Below are 20,133 nucleotides of genomic sequence, written 5' to 3' on the forward strand. Positions count from 1 at the left end.
AGCTCTGGCAGGGGCTGAAGAATGTTCTCCGGCAGCTGTTTTTGTCTTTCTCCCATGCTTGTGGCAAATTTTATTGTAAGTAGTAAAGTGCAACCTTGTGTCATTAGATTTGCAGTGGGAATTTGTTTACATTGTAGAAACTAAGAAACAGGGGGAGAACTCTTGAACTTGTGAGCAGTTGGTTCTCATGAAGATCTAGCCAAGGAATAAAATTAGCAAAGACTTCATTTATATGTTTTCCACATGATATGCAGAATAAAATTAACACTGGGGTAACTATAGGATTGTCTATGGTCCTTGGAGCAAAGGAGAACTTTCCAGTGTCAGACCACCTGTACTACTGGCCAGAATTACTTCCTTAGCAGTACCTTAGCATTTATATTCTTCCTCTGTTCTTTACCTGATAGTAAACTAAATTGTTAGTGGAGTATGAAGTATACTTTACACTAAGCTGAAAAATTAGGCGCAAATTTCATACATCATGCTAAATAATATTTATGCTGCAGATAGTGAGAAATACCTTTTTAAAGGTATTCGTGATATAAATTACAAAGTTATTACTTGATGTAAAAATGATCATTCTTTCATAATGTAGAAATACTTTTCTATGAACAACGTTGAAATATCTTTTCTTGCAGTTTTGTTCATATGGTAGTCGCTTAATGGGAAGAGGGTACTACGTCTTTGACAGAAGATGGGACCATTTTCGATTCGCACTAAACTCCATGGTAGAAAAACACTTGAATTCACAGATGTGGAAGTAAGTGGGAGTTTTACACTTGGTGGGTAGTTCAACATTTGTATTTCTGTACAACTACAAAATTAAACTCTCCACTGGGGATTGTTTTTAAAATTTCTTCTGCATTAAGTCACGTCAGTAATATGCCCATGCCAGTAAAAATGTTCTCTTCTTCTTTAAGGAATATGCAGCACAGCAGAACGATCTCCTATCCTGATGTGGATTTCTCCCAGATTTAGGACTTTTCTGTAGTCCCTCCAAATCTGGGGAGGAATAATTCACTAGTTCTGTTAACATTTAAGTGCATTAAAGCTCAGTGTTTCCTGTGTTTGGAGATGCATCTTGATACCATGCAGTTTTATAACACGTTAGCCTAGCTCGTTGTACTTGTGTCACACAATTGTATCTCCATTCACACTTTGCTCTCTGAGACTCGGATTGTGTGATAAGGAATTCAGTACCCGTTTGCTAACATGTAAGATGGAATATAGAAATTTTTAGTCCATAGTGCCCTTTAAACTCCCTGGCTTTGAGGTCTTAATTTTCCCTTTATGACTTAGTATTGAAACACCTCTGTGCCACATCACTATAAGCTTAGGTTGTGTAAAAACATTAAAATAGACTGCATTTCAAAAAAAAAAAAAAAGCTATTTTTTAAAACAATATACAACTATATTTGAAAGACTCATGGGGTCTGCAGGTATGACTTTTTTAAATTCTACTGTGGAACATGCATTCTTCTTCCAATATAATGACACTAAAGTGCAGTGTTTCATGTCACTATTTATTATCAGGACTGTGTTATATTCATTGGATGCCAGCCATTAGATAAACAAGGTTTGATTTTTATTTACATATATTTTTGAAACACTAAAGCTTGGCTCGTCTGACTAACCTGGTAACTCAGTGATAACAGCGCTGGGAGGCATAGTTTAAGGTGGGTGGGTTTGCCATGAAAGGGCCAGTGTCATCTCTGTTCAGAGACAGGTGATGCTTGATCTACAACGGGTTCCTCTCTTCTGCTTTGCAAATTTGGCAGCTAACTAGTGTCTGTCACCTTCCACAAATAAAACTAATTTGGTTTCTATAAATAGTAAAATTAAAACCCGTTATCTATTGGCTTTATTTGCCAGGTGAAAAGATATTCAGGCACGTGAATCAATGTCGCTAGTATCACACCTTTCATGAAGACCTAAAATAATTTCTGTTGTAGTTCTGTGATACAAGGAATAAACAGGCCTCATCCTGCTCCCACTAAATCCAATTGTAAATGTTTTCTCAAATTCCAGCTGTTCGTGTAATCTCTAATATTTTCATGTATTATATCCATACTTGTCTGTATAACATAGGAAGCTCACAGTGCTTCATCTCTTTGTATTCTTCTGTTGTCCTCAGTCCTCTGGACTGATCTTTTCCTGTCTTTGCCAAGCAGGGGTGTGTGTAAAGCTGTGATTTTATAGCTGATGCTAGTTCAGCTCTAGCTGTGGCTCATCCAGCTGAGACGAAAGGTAAAAGGGATGCAAGGCCATATTTGAGAACAATAGCAACATCCACAGAGTGCATTTTATCCTAGTTCTCAAAGTATTTTACAAAGGTGGGTATAAATCATTGGCTCTTCTTTAAAAATACACCGAGGAACAGACCTGATAAGCTGCTTTGTTCAGTCACATAGCAAGTCACAGGCAGTAGGGCTTGCTCAGTTCTGGTTGCATAGTCTGTATGTAATCTCTTACGTATTTGTACCATAAATGATGTTCTGTCTGAGAGTCTTCATAGGAAAAATACTATGTGAGAAAACGAGTAATTAGGATTTGGTTTATGGTAGAGCAGCAGAGGGTGTGTTTTATTATAAACAGTACCCTGTGCTGCTTTATCATGCTTCTTTGAGGACAGGACTAAGTCTCTGCAAATTGAAAAGGTGTCAGTAGTGAGGATAACAAGGGCAGAATGATGGTGGGCTGTAGGTTCTAATGATAAAAACGGGATTAAACTGAGAATTAAATTTTAGTCCAAATAATGAGAAAAGCTCATATGATACTCTTCCAAGACACCATTACGGAAGCCTGTTTCTTTGTTAACACTGGACTGGATAAAGTAATAGAAGGTGTGCTATCAGTGGCCTAATAGAGAGGAAGTTGAACACATTCTACTAATTTCACAAGTGATATTATATGCTTTGAATAGTGTTCAGCTAGTTATAGAGCTTATCAAGCATTGTTTAATACTCTGTCAATTTTTCAACATTGCTGCAATTAATAACTTAACTAGTTAATCCTGTCTAACCTGCTCCCGGATGAGCTGTTGGGGATAGTACTGCATTGAGAAAGGGGTGAGCCAAATGACCTGATTGCTCCTTTTCCTCTTTACGCTCAGTGATAAATAAATCTCAACTGCCCCCCAAATTGACCCATGTACTACTCTCATCAAATCTGACCTGTGAGTTCAGGTTAATTTTGTAACTGTTCTACAGCTTGGAGTTTCAGGCAAAACATAGGCAGTGAATGAAACATAGTATCTAGCGTGTTGATAGGTACCGTCATCGGGAATTTTATTTGCATTTTTTTTATTTTTTCTAGTAAAGCAAAGAAAAAAGGAAATGAAATTTTCAAGAAAGTGGTTAATTGTAACACCGTACCTATAATTGCTACATTGCAGAAGTGAAGCTGAGTTCTGGTTTAACAGAGGAGTTGCACAGTTTAGAAGTCGTGTGCCATGGCAGAATTTTGTGCAGAAAGTTACGCTGCGTAATTCTTTACCTTGCCCTAGTGCAACTTCGAACTCCTGTTGGGCTACATCTAATCTTCTTCTGTTAGGTCTCCTCTGCCTTCATAGAATTAACGTGCCTGGTTTGAAAATTCATTTCAGATGAAAATACGCTTCACAATCCAGTTTTCCTGAATCCTTACAATATTAAAACACACATGCTTTGTGGTAGGTTTTTGCTGTTTGTATTAAATCACACATAACTTAATAAGAGAACCTGAAAATGGAATCTTACGTTTAAACAGAAAAAACGATAGAAGTAAAAGCATTTTGAAGCTGTTGTAGAATGTAGAACTTATTTTGAACTGTGAATATTAAAATGTGTCTAACTGGTAGAACAGGAATCAAAACTAAAATGCCTTTATTAATAAACTTTTCCTTCCCAGGAGTTGTTTCCCATCTGCATTGTTCAGATGGAATTTTTTGTGTGTATCTAAATCTCCTTTTCTGTTCTATTTAGGAAAATTCCTCCTGCGGCAGACAGCCCCATGCCTTCTCCAGCAGCACATGTCTCCACTCCTTTTCCCGCATCAGTCTTACAGCCTTTCAGCAACCCCAGCGCCGTGTATATTCCTTCAACCCCTATCAGTTCAAGAATCACTTCTTCTTACATAATGACATCAGCCATGTTATCAAATGCAGCCTTTGTGACAACATCAGATACGAATTCCATTATGTCACACACTACAGCTTTTCCTCATGTGGCTGCGAGCCTAAGTATCATGGACTCAACCTTTAAGGCGCCATCAGCTGTGTCACCAGTGCCAGCAGTCATCCCTTCCCCATCCCACAAGCCATCCAAAACAAAAACCAGCAAATCCTCAAAAGTAAAAGACCTGTCATCTCGTAGCGATGAGTCTTCAAGTAACAAAAAGAAGAAGCCGCAGTCGTCGTCATCGTCGTCGTCATCATCCTCGTTATCTTTGCAGACATCTTCCTCGTCTTCATTTTCAGGGTCCCACAAAAAGAACTGTGTCCTGAACCCCAGTTCAACTTTGAACTCCTATCAGGCTACATCTTCCTATAACAGCATGTCTGTGCACAATACAAATAACGGAACAAGCCCACTCAGTGCCAAATCGGAGCCCTCAGGACGGACTTCATTATCAAGTAGTTCAACAGACTCAGTGAAACACATGAGCATGGTAGTAAGCAGTATTGACTCTTCTAATCTGTCTGTATCTTCTCTTGTGCACCACTCAGGGGACCACTCCCTGGGAGCACACAATGCAGTGTCTTCTTTACCCCTTTCTTTCGACAAATCAGAAGGAAAAAAACGTAAAAACTCTAGTTCTAGTAGCAAAGCCTGTAAAATCACTAAAATGCCTGGTATGAATAGTGTTCATAGAAAGAGCACTGCCAACCTTATTTCTGCGGTGCCAGATCCTACAAGCAGCTCCATCTCTCGACAGGTAAGGGACTCTTCCAGTTATTTTTTTGACGGTCATGTTTGACTTACCTGAAATATTTCATGCATTATGAAAAAGAAAATAAACGTGCACTTCAGATTGTTTTCCATCGAACAGTGTGTTTTCTAGGTTAATACAGAACTGTATTTGTATTTGGTTTGTACCAATCACAGAAACATGCTGGTGGGGGAAAGTTTTGTTTGTTTGTTTGTTTTTACTTAAAATATTTTAATCAGAATTTTTATTCAATTACTAAAGTAGCTATTTGTATTTTTAAAGTAAAACTGAATGTCCAGAATGGATAAATTAGTTTTAGGAACCAATTTCTGATCTTAATTCTTATCTCTCTGAAATAAATTATATCTCATTTAAAGCAGGAAGATAAGAGTCAGCATTTTGGCTTTTCATTTTCCTAACCTTGTTGCTGATTCATCTTTTAATGTCAATGTGAGTCACCTCATTTGTTTTATGCAAAATGCTTACATCTACCTTTTCCTGTGGGGGAAATCTGAGACGCGTGACCTCAGATGCTGTTTCCTGTTTGAAACTGGGAGAACTAAGAAATTAAGCTCTTAACCAGATGACCTTTAATGGACATTTAGTTACCTTTTTTTAGTGCGCATGTGGTCGGAATGGTGAAGTCAGTGCAACAGATAAGGATGCAAGCTCGGCCTTCATTGTCGTTAACAATAGAGCTTTGGCTTTTCTTTCAGTGATGCTGTATAAGGATGAAAGTAGATGTGAATTAAATTTTGCTGGAAAAGCTGCCAATGCTGTCTTTAAAATGATGTACTGGTTAATTTTGCTATTACATGCAATGCTGTGCAGTGCACAGAAAATAAAGCTCGGTCCTGGCTTCTGAAAGACAGAGACAGAGAGAACAGAATACCTGAGAAAAACCAGATGAGGTGGCTTAGGACAATTTTTGGTTGTTTTGTTTATGAACTGTTGCGAAACTCATTTCCTAAAGATGTTGTACATAAAGTGGAATTCAGAACTGGACAGGGTAACATCTTGGGCAAGGCAATCCACAGGTAATAGCGGACAGAAATGGGCGTCTAAGAAGGGAATGAGCAAACATATCATTTGAGTAGTTCATGAAAAACTAATACAGCAGACAGAATGAAGGTGTCAAAAAGATTGAATTGCCCCAAGACAAAGTATCTCAAGTGGGAAGACAAAGTACAGACTGTTAGTTTGGTACAACTCTTGGTAATAGGAAATGGATTGTATCAACTTCTTACATAAACATATCTGTAGCTGCTGTGGTCTGGAGATGTCCTACAGATACAGGCAATATAAAGAGCTACAAGGAGGTCCCAGGTTCAAACTCTGATTCTCTTAGTGATTACATCTGTTCCTGTGGGACATTCCTGTTCCAGTGTGTGATGTGTTTCAGCACGTTGCGTAGTAATGGATGCAAATAAACCAGAAAGAATCAATCAGAGGTCTTCTCTGAATACATGTTAATGTGTGAGTAATTCACACTAATCACTTTCCCTTAAGGAAATGTTAAATATATGTAATGAGTATGATGATATGCAGATTTTTAAACAGAATGTTTTTACATATGGATGTGTACATACACCTACAGATGTATATATGTGTGTGTATATATATATGTAGAAGCCATCCCTTTTCTCTCATACTGCTGTCTTTGGAGCTACGCTAGCAATCAAATATAGAAGGTAAAATGAAGTTGATTTTGTTTTAGAATCCTGGCTCACAGCTGGTGACTTTGTGAGAAGGATTCTGAATTGTGCACTATACAAAATGGATTCTTCCTACTGATTATTTGTGCTATAAACAAATGACACTTGTATCCGCTTAAGTACATGTGTCTCGTAATATTATGTCCTCTACGTGTGAATATTAGAACTCCAGAGAATACAATACTGGAAATCGCTTTTAACCTCTGCTGTTTCGACTTGCTGTGTTCTAGAAATGCAGTCACAGTAAAAATTGCACACACAAAAAAAACACACAGTATTACTTAAAATCTTTCTTCTATTCCCTGCTGTAATAAGGCAAATCAAATTAAGAGAGTAAGAACACAGGAAGAAGCTCAAACGACTGGTGATAGGGTCTGGATTTTTTTTTATTCAAGTCTGGCCTGGACAGGCAGTAACTGGAAGTGTTGACTGCGTGTTTTTGCACTGTACTGATAAAGGAAAAAATCATCTGACTCTTGGCCTGACCCCTAATGCTTTCAGAATGTTCCCATCGCTAAACACCCAACACAATTGGCAATCTTTCTTTATTTACACTGAGTGCTGTAGCTGCCGAGCCTGTCTGCATCACCCTCCTGTTGCGGAGCGCTGCCTTTCCAGCTCCGAGCTCAGACACGATGGTGGGGCAGCTCGGCGCAGAGCTGTGCAGCGAGTCAGTCAGTCCAGTAGTCGGAGGAGCACGGAACGAAGGAAAGGCTGAGAGGCGCGTGGTGCTCCCTCTCGTGACTCCAGGATCCCAGCAAGTCGATTTCTCAGAGGCTGTTTTTGTCGTTCAGAAGATGGAGGAGGTGTGTGTGCGTTTTGTTGTGCGAGAGTTTCATGGATGTTGCCGTGGTGGATATGGAGGAGAAAGGTTTGCAGGTTTGCCACGGCGTTCTGAATGGCTCGGAAAGATTTTACAAGGCTGCGAGTCTTTGTCCAAGATTTGCATATTGAAGAAAAGCCTGATCCAGCACAGAGCTGCCTGGAGAAGAACAGCTGTGACATGCAAAACATGCTGAGAGGGAGCAGGGTAGGCAGAGGCCTGCCCTTTTAATGTTTGCCTGCCATGGGAACTGCCTTCGGGACTGGCTGTAAATAAAAACGTTAAACATTTCTTCTGGATAGGATGTGAGTAGAGAAAACTGAGAGTCTCTGTGAGAAAGGGCAGATACGTATATGGATACAAAGGCTGCTTCTCAGTACATACATGAAATGGCAAAATAAGAAATGGTGTTGCAGAAGGGAAAGAGCAAACACTGATGCTGGTGAAAGCCCTGCCAGCCATTGCCTGAGTCCCACGCATCCAGCAGGAAACTCGCAGCCTCATTTCTCGTTGCATGTAGAAGACAGGGCCTTGCTGCTCCTCCATCAGCTGATTAGAGCTGATGTTACCTGAAGTCCACTGGCCATGTGGATCCTGTTCAGATCCAGTCATTGCCATTTTGTAACCAGGGGGCCCTGGTTCATTGTTATCAGCCTTGTAACCCCTGGAGAGTTGCTCCTTTGATCCAGCAGCTCTCCCCTTTTGTTTAGCAACAATATCTACCACGTGCTTATGGGGCACTGCAGAAAACCTAAGGCAGACTGCTCTTACAGAGTGCCGTAACCTTTCAGGGATTGACATACAGATTGAATATCACACTGTTTTAAAGAAGTACTTTTAAAATCAATGTACACATACTGGGAATGAGTACGCATTTAACAAAGACATTCTCTGACCCAGTAAATTGATACAACTGGACATCTAAACCTCCAGAGGTTGATTCTACTGGTTAATATTTGCTTTATGAAGCAGTGATAAATGAAGAGACTCTATGGGGGGGAAAAGGAGAGTAACTTAGGGCATGCTGTGGTGCTTGGCCAGTTGCTTTAAACTGGTGAACCCCAAGCAGTGGGCAGGGTGCCCAGGACAAGGCAGGAGTGACCCTGAGCGCTCTGTGCACCGGTACTGAGCTGCTCCAAGCAAGTCCAGTGACAGCTGAGTGCTCCAGTCCAGAGAGGTGGGGTTTTACAACCTAAATTCCACCAGAAGCCATTTCTTACTGTTATTTTCCTACCCGTAATGGTATTTATGTGCCTTTTAAAATGTGTTTGTTTAAAATACAGGCTCTGAGAGGTAATGACAATTTTGTCTGAAGTTGTTGGGTTTTTTATACTAGCAAAATACCTGTGTTCCGAATGCAGAGCAATTAGTGCCACTTTATTCAGGAAAAGGAAGGCCATTACCAGCATCTGCGTTCCACTGACAAATACTCTCAATGCTGCTCAATTAATGTCTTTCAGATTGGAAAAAATAGCAGTGTAGCTTTGTCACAGTCCAGTCCTTCGAGTACATCAAACCCAGTACACAACAGACAAGTAAGTTGCTTTTAAAAAATTACACTTCAATAGTCTATAAATGGTTTTTGAAATATTTAATATTGTAAAACCTTAAAATACAATTTTGTCATAAATGCAGTTCTGTATAGAAGCTTTCTTTCAGTGAACTAATAGATTTTTTTCCTCTCACTTAGGATGTTTTCCTCTGAGGTTTACGCATAACAAGTTTTCTGCTTGTTTTTCACCACCTGTGCTGTGGTTCAGGTTGGCTTAGGCGATGCCCGCTGCCTGTTGCTCTGGTGACACAAACTCAGCGGCAGCAGAATCTGTGTCTCCATGGGCTCCAGCTAAGCCAGCGTGCCTTTTCTATCCAGCTTCCGCTGCTGAGCGAGGTGGCATGGCAAAGTCCCCAAACTGGCACAGAAGAGTGGGCATTTAAAAATAGGCAAAAACTGAAAGCAGCGAGGGAAGGACAGAAACAGGACAGAGAAGGCAGAAGGCTCGGCTGTTCAGAGAAAGTAATCTGAAAGTGTAATTCCTCCTAGAGTGTGTGAAATCCTCAGCACTCACGCCATGCCTGCGTATCACACAGACTGCTAGTCAGATAATGGTGGTAAATTCTGTAATTCGGCCCCTTTGTGAGGACAGGTGTTGGACCTGTCGCCCAGCCCTCACCTGGCCAGAAGACTGATAAATTAATTAATTTTTTCATTGTGGCCCGTACTGTTTGACTCTCCAAGCTGGGTAATTTCTCAAGAATTCATTATCAAGGTCCTTGGTGTGAAAAAGGCTTTCGCCTCACCAAGCTGTAGTCACAAGTAAATAAAAACTCCAGCAGGTTTTGCTCTGTGGCCAGGCAGTGTTGGAATCCTGTTATGTGGCCTGGCACAGTAGCTACTGCAAATGGCTGTGCTGCTTAGTTTCTGCTATGTAGATGCCGTAAAAGAATTGTGGTTATTGTAGTGGAGAAAACCCACAACTGTCTCATCAGTAAAGCATATTCTGAGTCACTCACGTCCCGAGATGAACTGTCAGATGGTGAAACAACCCCCCTGGTGCTGAATGCAAAGGACTGTACATAGGCCAGAACTACACTGAAGGGAAATAAGTGGAAAGTTTCTTCCTACCCAAGCACTCAGAGGGACTGGCATTTTGCTGTGTCAGACACTGCCAGCCAACTGCCAGTGACAAACGTGATAAAGCTCTTCTGAAGTGTAAAACTTTCTGCTTTAACCTCCTGCTCCTGTCGGACATAAAATGCACGCTACTCGAGGAGCAGAGCTTGTTGGGATCTGTTGTCTAGATCCCATGGGGAAAAAACCTAACAGGACAAGACATCAATTTTGTGGCAGCTGTATATAAACAGAGGCTATTGCTGAGCTTTTCAGCTGCCTGTTTCCATGAATTTATCAAAACCAGAAGTGTTTATCAAAACCCACAGACTCTTTATTGTTAAAAAATACGTTTCTGTCAGTTTATTAACTGAGTATGGAGTTCGGAATAGAAATACAAAAGAAAATGAAGGCATATTAAGCTTTATTGAACATTTTGTTGCTTGTTTTTAGTTTTGTTTGTTTGTTTTAACACTGACATGGGGTTTTAGTGTTTGGAACCATGAATAATGACTACCTACTTAAAAGATGCTTGCCACTGTCATAACCAATCTGAGCTGCTTTGCTGACAGCTTTCATCTCCAATTTGGCAACTGAATAGTCTCTAAACAAACTCCTAGTCTTAAGGCGTGCTGTAATATGTCTGTATAAACGTGCTATTAATTAGGTATCAATAAGTGGATCTCCAAGTGTATGACATGGCAATCAAGTTATTACTGGGGGATCCTGAGCTCTCTTGCTTAGTGTTAGTACTGTAACCATTGCAGGGAGGCCAAGGCAAGGCTGGAGGCAGAGGTGATTTATGTTACCACACTGGGGTTTAACAGTTGGATAAACCAGGCAAGTTTTCATGAATACAAGCCTGAAAAGCAGATTTGGAACAATTCAGTTTGAAACAGAATTGCAGCCATCAAGCTAAATACGAGTACAGAGCAGCTCCTCTGGGCTCCCTCCGCTGCGTCAATTGGCCAGGCAATTTGTCTTTTGTCCGGGGGAGCAGAGCGGGGAGTTGGAGGGAGGAAGGCTGCTGGTTCTCAAGAGAAGGGAGAGTGACTGTGTGAAAATGAAGCGTTCAGAAAAAGCTGCACGCACAAGCAAAGCAGTAAGAACTCATTCCCTACGTCCCATCAGCAGAGGGATGCCCAGCCATTCCCAGGAAGGCAGGCCTCATCAACAGTTGCTTGGGAAGACAAATGCCACAACTTTTAAGTGTCCTACCGTCCTCCTCCCAGCTTTTATTGCTGTTCCTGATGCCACCTGGTGTGGCATAACCCTTTGGATGGTCAGGGGCAGCTGGCCTGGCTGTGTCCCCTGCCAAGTGCACCGCCAGGCAGGATGAGAGGCAGGAAAGGCTCTGCTGCTGTGTGAGCGCTGCTCAGCGGCAGCTGGCACGTGGCAGTGTTACCAGCACTGTTTGCCTTACAAACCCAAAGCGTGGCACCATGCAAGCCAGTGTGAAGAAACTGAGCTCTGTCCTGGACAAAACTGGTATGGAGAGAAGAGGGCCCATAGTTCTGATTTCACAAAAGGAGTTTATTTTGGTCATTTACTACATCTGCTAAGGCACGTTATATTCTCAGGTATTCCTGCCTAGGACTGGCGGGCTGTGATGCCAACTGTGGTGGGCCTCTCTGCTGCCCCCCATCACATTAAACTCACCTTAAACTCAGTCGAGTTGTTCTCAATTCACATTCAGCGTGAACCTTGCTGCATCTACTTGAGACCTGAACAAGTGCTTATATACATAAAAGCATGTCTGGTTTTCCAACTGTTGTTGCTTTAATTAAACAACACACTCCTTTTCCTTACAAAATCTACTTGTGTATTAAAAAGCATTAATGGAATGATAGTTTTACAATCAAACTCTTTGTATCTGTTTATACGAACTGTGTTAAAAGCTTGTTTTCTCCAGATTTTAAACTTTGTTTAAACCTTGTTGTAGGTTTATAACTAATCAAATGTTTTTTTCTTCGTAGTGCTTTTAGGTGCCTTCATGTGTTAATACTTCAAGACCTCAGTATGCGGTGGTTTTTAAATACTGAGTAACTAGATCTTTTTATTAAGGGAAGGTGACAACGTGTGCGCTGTATGGGGTTCCATCATGCATGAAAACACGCTGTGCAGGGAAAAAGATCCTTCAAAGTTGTTGTCTAATTGCTGCTCTTTATTTCTAATGATAAATTCAGTTAATGAACAGAAGATTCGCCAAAGCTTAGTAAAATCTTTCCCAAAAGGAAATAACGAGTTTATTCAAAGCAGGTCCTTTTCTTAAATGTAATCAGTAAGTAGGGATGGACTTGAAATAGATTCATAGTTTGAGTTGGCTCTCAGATGCAGACGTTGTTAAAGTATTATGGACTGAAAGACATTTTCTGATTCTGAACCTGGCTCTGGTTTTTCTTTTAGAAGACATCAAACCGGACTGGTAGAATAAGGACTCTTCCATAACAAGGAAAAGGAACCAGCCTATAATCTCTAGCTCTCAGCAGCCCTACTCCACAGGGTTTTTCTTTTCTATGTCCTGCAGATGGATTTAACCTTTTATGAATTTGTGGTTTTAAAGAGAATCAAATTTACAGAAAACTGTAATAGTGATTTGTTTAGTTTTTCACTTGTATTTGCCACTGATCTGTGCGTTCTGCTTGGTTATGTTTCATGCCTTTTGAAGCTGTTAGCGTTGCAATGCTCCCTTTGTTTCCTTACCAGAATACAGTGGACATTCCAAAAAAAAAAAAAAAAAAAAGAAAGAAAGAAAAAAAAAATCATGATTTGAATTTAAAGGACCTCCAAAATTTTTCATTCAATAAAAATTACAGTAATTCTGTATTTAAGCTTGTCCTATGGATAAATATTGAGTGCATTTCTTAGTAATTTGCAAACAGCTGGGGCACTGCAACTTTAGGGACTAATCCTGACTGGTGCTCTTCTACCTACAGCATTTAATGATTTCAGTGGGAATTCCGAGTGTTCAGCATCTTCCAGGATCAGGCTCTTAAGGAATCTATACTTCAATCAATGCATAGAGGATTTTTGCACCAAACTGTGGTTAATGTTATCCGAGGCTCAGCACGCGAAATCCCCCTGTCGTGGTGGAGGTCTCGACCCTTAAGATCCATCCCAGTACTTGATAACTTCGGTAACAGTTTGGCTTTGCAAGGACGGGCGTTGAGCAGATTGGCTTGCATTAATAGAATTGCACTGACAGTGTTTCTTATAGGATTACTGAATAATTTTTTAATAAAATATAGATTTTATAATCAGGAAGCCAATACTAGGTACTGGAACAATAGTACAGAGGAGTTAATTTTTATTTCTACAGTGTTAAAAGTGCACTTATATGCTGGTTTATTTACATCTGGGGGAAAGGCGAGAGACTGCAAATAGGGAGATTATTACTACTTTCTTTTTTAAAAAAAGAAGGCTTAAGGCAAATTTTAAGACTAAAATGTTTAAGCAATTATAAGCAAGGCTAGACCCTTTGAAAAAAAGTTTAGAAATATTCTTAAAATAAATTTTTATAGTGTTAATTTTGTAATAATTTATGTTTTGCTATACTTCAGAGCTAACTGACCGTATAGTTTCAGAAACAGTATGAAACTTAGGAAAGTTTAAGCAATGTTTATATTTTTGAAATGTTCTTTGAATTATGTTTTTATTGTACATTTCTTCAGACTGAAAAATGTGTACATATCTTTGTTATTTTTGCACAATTTTTGTCTTGTTCAGTTTTAGGAGCAGTACTATGTTGATTTTTTTAATTTATTTTGAGTTTTAAAACTGCAGGAGTTTAAAAATCTCAGTAACAAAGTCATCCTCTGTAATCAACGAAATGCTATTTCTAGTTGTTGAGGGAAAACGGTGGTTGTGAGATTTGGTGGTTGCTTCTGAGAACTAATGCTAATCAGTGACTGAAGGAGCGATTTCGTAGTTTTAGGAAGCTTTAGCTCTTCCCATGCATCTTTTAATTGGAAAGCTGGAATCTGGAGCCTGTCCTTTGAATGCTGCTTTGTTATTTTGTGTCAACTGGCTTACACCTGACAGCATTTCAGGAACGTTCAGCACCAAGTAAAATCCCACAGCCTTTCATCATCAAAGAATCATTATTTAATTGCAAGTATCAAAAAATTCAGCCTGAAAAGCGAAATGGAAGTAAACATTTGAATAAATGGATATAAACTGGACCAGCCTATAATGCATTATTAGTGTAGCATTCACTCGGTAGTTCTTTTTCTTGCCCATTTGCCTGAAAATCTTGTGATTTGTTTCCAGCAATAGAGGCTCAGAAGCTTTGGTTGTTACACATACGCAATGCATAGGCCCGTCAGCCATAAAAAGCGACTTGGATAACTTGTATGCCTTCTTTTGTATCGATGTAACAATTGTAAATAGTGCTGATCGACCTTTGTAGAGAATAGTTTATACAGCATATTCTATTATTGCTGATTCTCAGTGAACTATTGTTTTAAAAAAAAGAAGAAAAAAAGAAATTTTTCTATTTACACCTTATATTTTGTTATGCTGTTGACCCATGGCACTTTAACAAAACTCTGTGGGTTTTGCATAGCTGGTCAGTCATGGGGTATATTAAATAACTGTTGTTGCACAGAAATGAATTTGCACCTGCTATATTGTGCTTTCCTACTACAGATTTTAGAACCTTTTCCAGAAGACTTTTGAAGAAAGCATGTCCAATCATTCTAAGAAAAAAAATGCCATACTTGTACAGCCAATTTCTTTTCTACAATCCATATTTTGTAACACTAAGTATTTTCATTCTTTGTCCTGCACCTTTATGTATTAGCAGTATCAAATAGAATTCATTCCATGCTTGTGATAATTGTAAGCAGAATAAATGTCTAAAGTAGGTGTAAATAGTAAATTCTATGGCTTACAGTTTAAAAAAGGAAAAACAGAACAAACATGTATCTGATTGATACTGCCATGGTTCAACACCGGGCCTGGAGATATTCTCTAGTGAGCGATTGTATTTTTTTTTTTTGCTTTATTATTATTATTTTTTTTTTGTAACATGGCTTTGTAAATAAAATAATTTATATGTTTGTAAGAAACAAATGGGTTTTGTCATTATTTATCTTGGCAAAGTGAAAGGGGTATGTATTGCAAGGCTGCCTTTTTTCTTCCCAGAGACTCCAACAGAGCGTGCAGTAGCCAGCACTGAGAATTCCTGGTCCAAAAGGCCTGCCCAGTCTGCACAGGGCTGAATTGCTCTAGGATCGGTTTTGGCACTCGGGTCTAAAATATTCCTGTATGTATGATGATCAGCTGCTGAGGTTTTTGTTTTGATCAATCATTTCTGAATTCCTTCACTGAGCTGATTTGCATTTTCTTACTCTATCAGTGTAAGAATTAACTTTGCCAGAGCTGCTAGATGTAGGAATTTGGACTTCAATAGGCAGTGTAAAAATAGAACCAGTTTTTGTTTTTATCATTGTTAATTCTAAAAATGCAACTTTTATCTCTAGGCATTAAGATTCTTGTTCTGTGTAAAAGCCCTTTCCAATTACAGATCAAATGTGACTGAAATTGTTCATTGACTTACCAGCTCTGCAGAGAGGACTGCAGGTTGTTCTCTCACAGCAAACCTCTTCCGCAGGTCTGGAGGAGATGTACGCTTTGTGCTTCTTCCATGAAGTACCTGGAAACTCAGTCTTGGAGGTAGTGGAGGGAAGAGACACAATTATGGATGATCTTCAAAGCAAGAAATTGAACTGCAATTTTTTGTTTTGTTTTGTTTACAAGATGATTTGATATTTCTTGCAGCCATTAGAAATGAGGGCTATAAAAAAGAAAATGCAATATTGCAACCATGAGTTACTGGTTGCTCACCATCATCATCCATGACCAGCAGTGGTCAGGGACCACTGAAATTATTTTCCAAATGTGACCAAGTGGTTTATTAGCACTTTTTGCTTTGTTGCACTGGCTCACAAGCTGTTCTCTGTTTGGAGTTGGTTCCCCACACCCCTTTTTTTGGTTATGCAACAAGTGTTTTGTTTGCAGCAGCACCCTCTTGTATTATCTAACGTGCTTTAAATGCCACCAGTTTCAGAGGTAAGCAGATCACTGAGTAAGTTTTGTTACTCATTGCACTCCGGTTCTTATGCTTCTGTTTTTACCAGAGAAATATTGATTTTAGAAGGCAGTCATTGCTGTCTGCAACCGGTGTCTGTTTTACTCATCCAAATCTGTCAGAATTCACAATCGGAAGCCAAGCCAAGTACCGATTCCAGAAATACTTGGAGGCGATTCATGCAGCACAGTCAGACTTTTTGAACACAGTGTTTATTTCATGCAGTTCTTAGTGCTGTGTTTCCTCTCGAATACCTCTTGAAAGCTTCTACTCCAACCAAGTACACACCTCTTTTAAAACCTGATTTCCTAAGCTAAAGATAACCTGACACCTTAGCAGCGGATCCTCGTTTGTCCTTCAACCATAGCAGCTGCGGTAGATGGTGTGTGTGCTCTTGTTTTGTTTTGTTAAAATCCATCGCCAGTGACACGGGCTGGGTTGCTTTGTGCAAGAGTGTTTTGGTTTATGCTGCTGGCCTGCAGGAATAAGAACATCCAGGCTGTGATCAGCTGTCCCCACAGAAGGGGAGCTTTCAGGAAACTTCTCCTTGTTAAGGGAAGCTTGCCAGAAATGGATCAGGATCAGGAGAGATTGACTTCGAGGGTAAAGGCAACAGGAGGGGTTCCAGGTGGTGCAGAACATTCAGCTGCCCCTCTGCCCTTCTACCAGACCTGAAAGATTGGGCTCTGGAGTTGGAGCTGGGTTTGGTTGATGTGGAGCAGTTAACGAGGTTGATGTGACACCACGTGAGAGCAGTTTTTCTGAGAAGCTGCTTGGCATGAACAAGGCACATTTACAGAACACTGCAGGTAAAAACCTGTTGGTGTAAATAAAACAAATGGCCTGACAAACTCCCGAGTGTAACCCTGCGAGTCTCAGAGCTGTAGCACTCTTTTTTCCAGCCCGGCCTCTACCGAGCCAGAGAAGGGAATGGTGACAAAGCGTCGCTGCAGGAGAGACACCACCATCCCTGCCAGAGGTTTGGCGTGCTGTGTCACACGAGAGCTCACAGGTTGATTAAAAAGGATTGCTTGGCCTCAACTCTTCAGCCTTCCCTGCCACCGATGCAGAATGTATAGGCCCTATAGGCATCGGTCTTAAGAACCTCTCAACAGCATCTGCAAAAACTTTCCCTTCTGGCCAGCTCCACCCTTAAATTGCAGCTGTTTGCTCTCATTTTCCTTCTCTCATATTTTGACCCGCAGTCAGTTGTTTGGTTGTCTTGTCATTTTTGTTGTTGTTTTGCTTTGTTTGTTTGTGACCTTGCCTGGAGTTATTCCTTCCCTGTTAACCCCCTTAAGGTTTGTATTTCAGCCTCACAGCCTGAGCAGTAACACCAACACACCAGCCTCCCTTCATCGTTACTGAGGAAACGCACGGAAGATGCAGGGAGCTGTTTTTCACTCGTGGTGTTTTACAGAGTGCATCCAAGGCCCGTACAGCTTCACACTCCGAGCACAGACACTTCCCAAGGGAAATGCTGCACTGGAGCAGGATGCTGGGCTACAGCCCTCCTGTCCTGTGAGCCAAACGTGAAGGAAGCAACGGTGGCGATCCACCTCCTCCTTCAGGGACTCATCTAGTAGGGTTGTTTTTTGAAGAATGCACCACAGGGCCTCCAGAGGGCATTTTCCTAACACCAAACCCTGGTCTGCCTGTTACTCATTAACCAACTTTTTCAGTAGCTGTATCTCCCACTCAGAGCTGGTAACACCTGAGGCCATATCATTTTACTTGTCACTCTAATAATATATCTTTCTTGGATAAATATTCCATTGGATTTTTTTTTCCTAAGCCTCTCCCTAGAGACATATTGTAGAGTTTCAGTAAATTTACCTGCTTTGTATCTGGGACAGCGTAGGGCAAGGCAGAGAAACTGGTGTCTACTCTAACAAGTCATCATTTTGTATTTTAAAGTTCACAGAACTGAGTATTTCAGACATTCTCCAAGAATGTTAGCCTGTTTTTGAGGAATCATGAACATTTTTGCTCAAAGGGTTGCTAATTGTGTAATAAACTAGATGGCATTATTTTCTAAAACCATCCCACTACTAGGGAAGGTGTGGGGAGCTGGGGGTCGGCCTCTTCTCACAGGAAACTGGTGACAGGACCAGAGGGAATGGCCTCGAGTTGTGCCAGGGGAGGTTCAGGCTGGCAATGAGGAGCCATTTCTGCTCAGAAAGAGCAGTCAGGCACTGGGACGGGTTGCCCAGGGAGGTGGTGGAGTCACCGTCCCTGGGGGTGTTCCAGGAGAGGTTGGACGTGGTGCCTGGGGACATGGGTTAGTGGTGGCATTGGTGGTAGGGGGTGGTTGGGCCAGGTGATCTGGGAGGGCTTTCCAAACCTGAATAATTCTGTGATTCTTACAAGCACGCTGCAGCTCTGGATGCCATGAGTGAACTACGAGGTGGGTGGAAAATCGGCTGGACTGTGGGGCTCAGGGGGAGGAAGTCCAGCTGGGGGCTGTTAAGAGCAGCGTGCGGCTCTGACAGTAGCCCTGGTGTGTTGGACAAAGACAAAGGCAGGGGCCTACAGCAGGGGTGGGGGAGGGACAGGCATAACCCCAAGTCATTGACCAGGCTGGGTGCCATCTGGCAAAAGGCAGCCTTGCAGGACAAAGGTGGGCAAGCTCAACGCAAGGCAGTAACAGGCCCCTGCAGTGCTGAAAGCCAGCCCCACGCCGGGCCACATCAGCAAGAATGCAGGCAGGGGTCTGAGGAACCGAGCGACCCCTTCTGCTCTGGCTCTTGTGAGACTCCATCTGCAGAGCTGCCTCCAGCTTGGGCCTCCACAGCACGAAATGCAGTACGAGTGCCGAGGTGAGTGCAGTGCAGCGCTACTGAGATGGTTAGGAGCTGGAGCATGTGATGGAGATGCTGAAAAAATCATTTGTTCAGTTCTAAGGTAAGGTTAAGAGGGGGAGAGTTCAAACTGCTCTATTCAGCTACATAACGGGTGAGTGCCAAGATTCTCAGAAGAGTGCACCAGACTCTTGTGATGGTGGTGCACGACAAAAAAAAAGCAATAGGTGTAAGGTACAGCAATGAGAATTAAACACAAGGGAGGAAAATAAAAATAAAAATAATTTAAAAAGGGCCTTTGCAACATAGACGAACAACAGAAGAGGGACCAATAGGTGTTGTGGAATCATCTCAGAGACTGTAAGAACTTGATACGGAGGTGAGCAACCTGATCTCAGCTTTGAAGTTAGCCCCAGGTTTGTTTGGTTTTTGTTCGTTTGTTGGGGGGGGGGGGGGGGGGGGGTAAGAAGGTGACCCAACAATCTCCAGAGGGCCATTTCAACCTAAATTATTCTGCCACTCTATACACTAATAATAATAACAACAACAATAAATAAAATTATCAAGTAAAAGGGTTCTGGCTGTTGAGATTATTAATAGCCAGAAATTTGGTGTTTCTGCTATTAAGCACTCTCCTCTATAAATGTAGTGTCCTCTGGTCAGGCATTCACTGGGATCTTGGAAGCCCTTGAGGAAGAGCAGAGGAAATCATTGCACATAGTGGAAGGGTAGAGCTGAGCTTTTCCAGAGCATCTACAGGAGCAGCACAGCCCATTCACTGCAGCTCCCCCTGTGCTTGCTGATGCTCCTGGTGAGAAGAAGCAGCGGCAGGTGAAGCACCCAGCATTAACAAGCCCCCTTCTTATTGCTCCTGTCTCATCCCACAGCCCTAGACTTCTATCTTCTACAGCCTGATTTGAGAAAACACGTCCATTGATTCAGTTCCTCAGTGAGCCAAATACTTCTGCAACCAGCTTCACATCTGACCAGCAGTCCCTGTTCCTCTTTGTCAAATCTTTTAAGAGTCTTGGTAGTTTATCCAGTCCTTTGCGGTTAGGTAGAAGGTTTAAGTTATTAGTCATATTTTGTAAAATGCTCACCTTCTGTTACAGAAGGTATTAAATCTTTTAACCAAATTCAGTTTTAAATAACCAAGACACTTTAAACACACAAAAATAGATGTGAGC

General features: G+C 41.2%; 1 protein-coding gene across 9 annotated transcripts in view; it reads left to right on the plus strand.

Moving 5' to 3' along the window:
- Positions 1–15,111, plus strand: part of ATXN7L1 (ataxin 7 like 1) — a 114,329-nt gene extending 99,218 nt beyond the window's left edge. For 6 of the 9 annotated variants that reach the window (XM_084498358.1, XM_084498361.1, XM_084498363.1 and 3 more), the window contains 4 exons: positions 639–760; positions 3,963–4,914; positions 8,907–8,981; positions 12,991–15,111. In XM_084498358.1, the coding sequence (XP_084354484.1) occupies positions 639–760; positions 3,963–4,914; positions 8,907–8,981; positions 12,991–13,050 (1,209 nt within the window). In that variant the 3' untranslated portion in view covers positions 13,051–15,111. Of the gene's footprint in view, positions 1–638; positions 761–3,962; positions 4,915–8,906; positions 8,982–12,030 lie in introns of all 9 variants that reach the window. The other 3 variants (XM_084498359.1, XM_084498366.1, XM_084498360.1) reach the window with 2 other exon arrangements.
- The last annotated feature ends 5,022 nt before the right edge of the window (positions 15,112–20,133 follow it).

This window comes from Aythya ferina (assembly GCF_964211825.1).
Source record: "Aythya ferina genome assembly, chromosome: 1".
Taxonomy (NCBI): domain Eukaryota; kingdom Metazoa; phylum Chordata; class Aves; order Anseriformes; family Anatidae; genus Aythya; species Aythya ferina.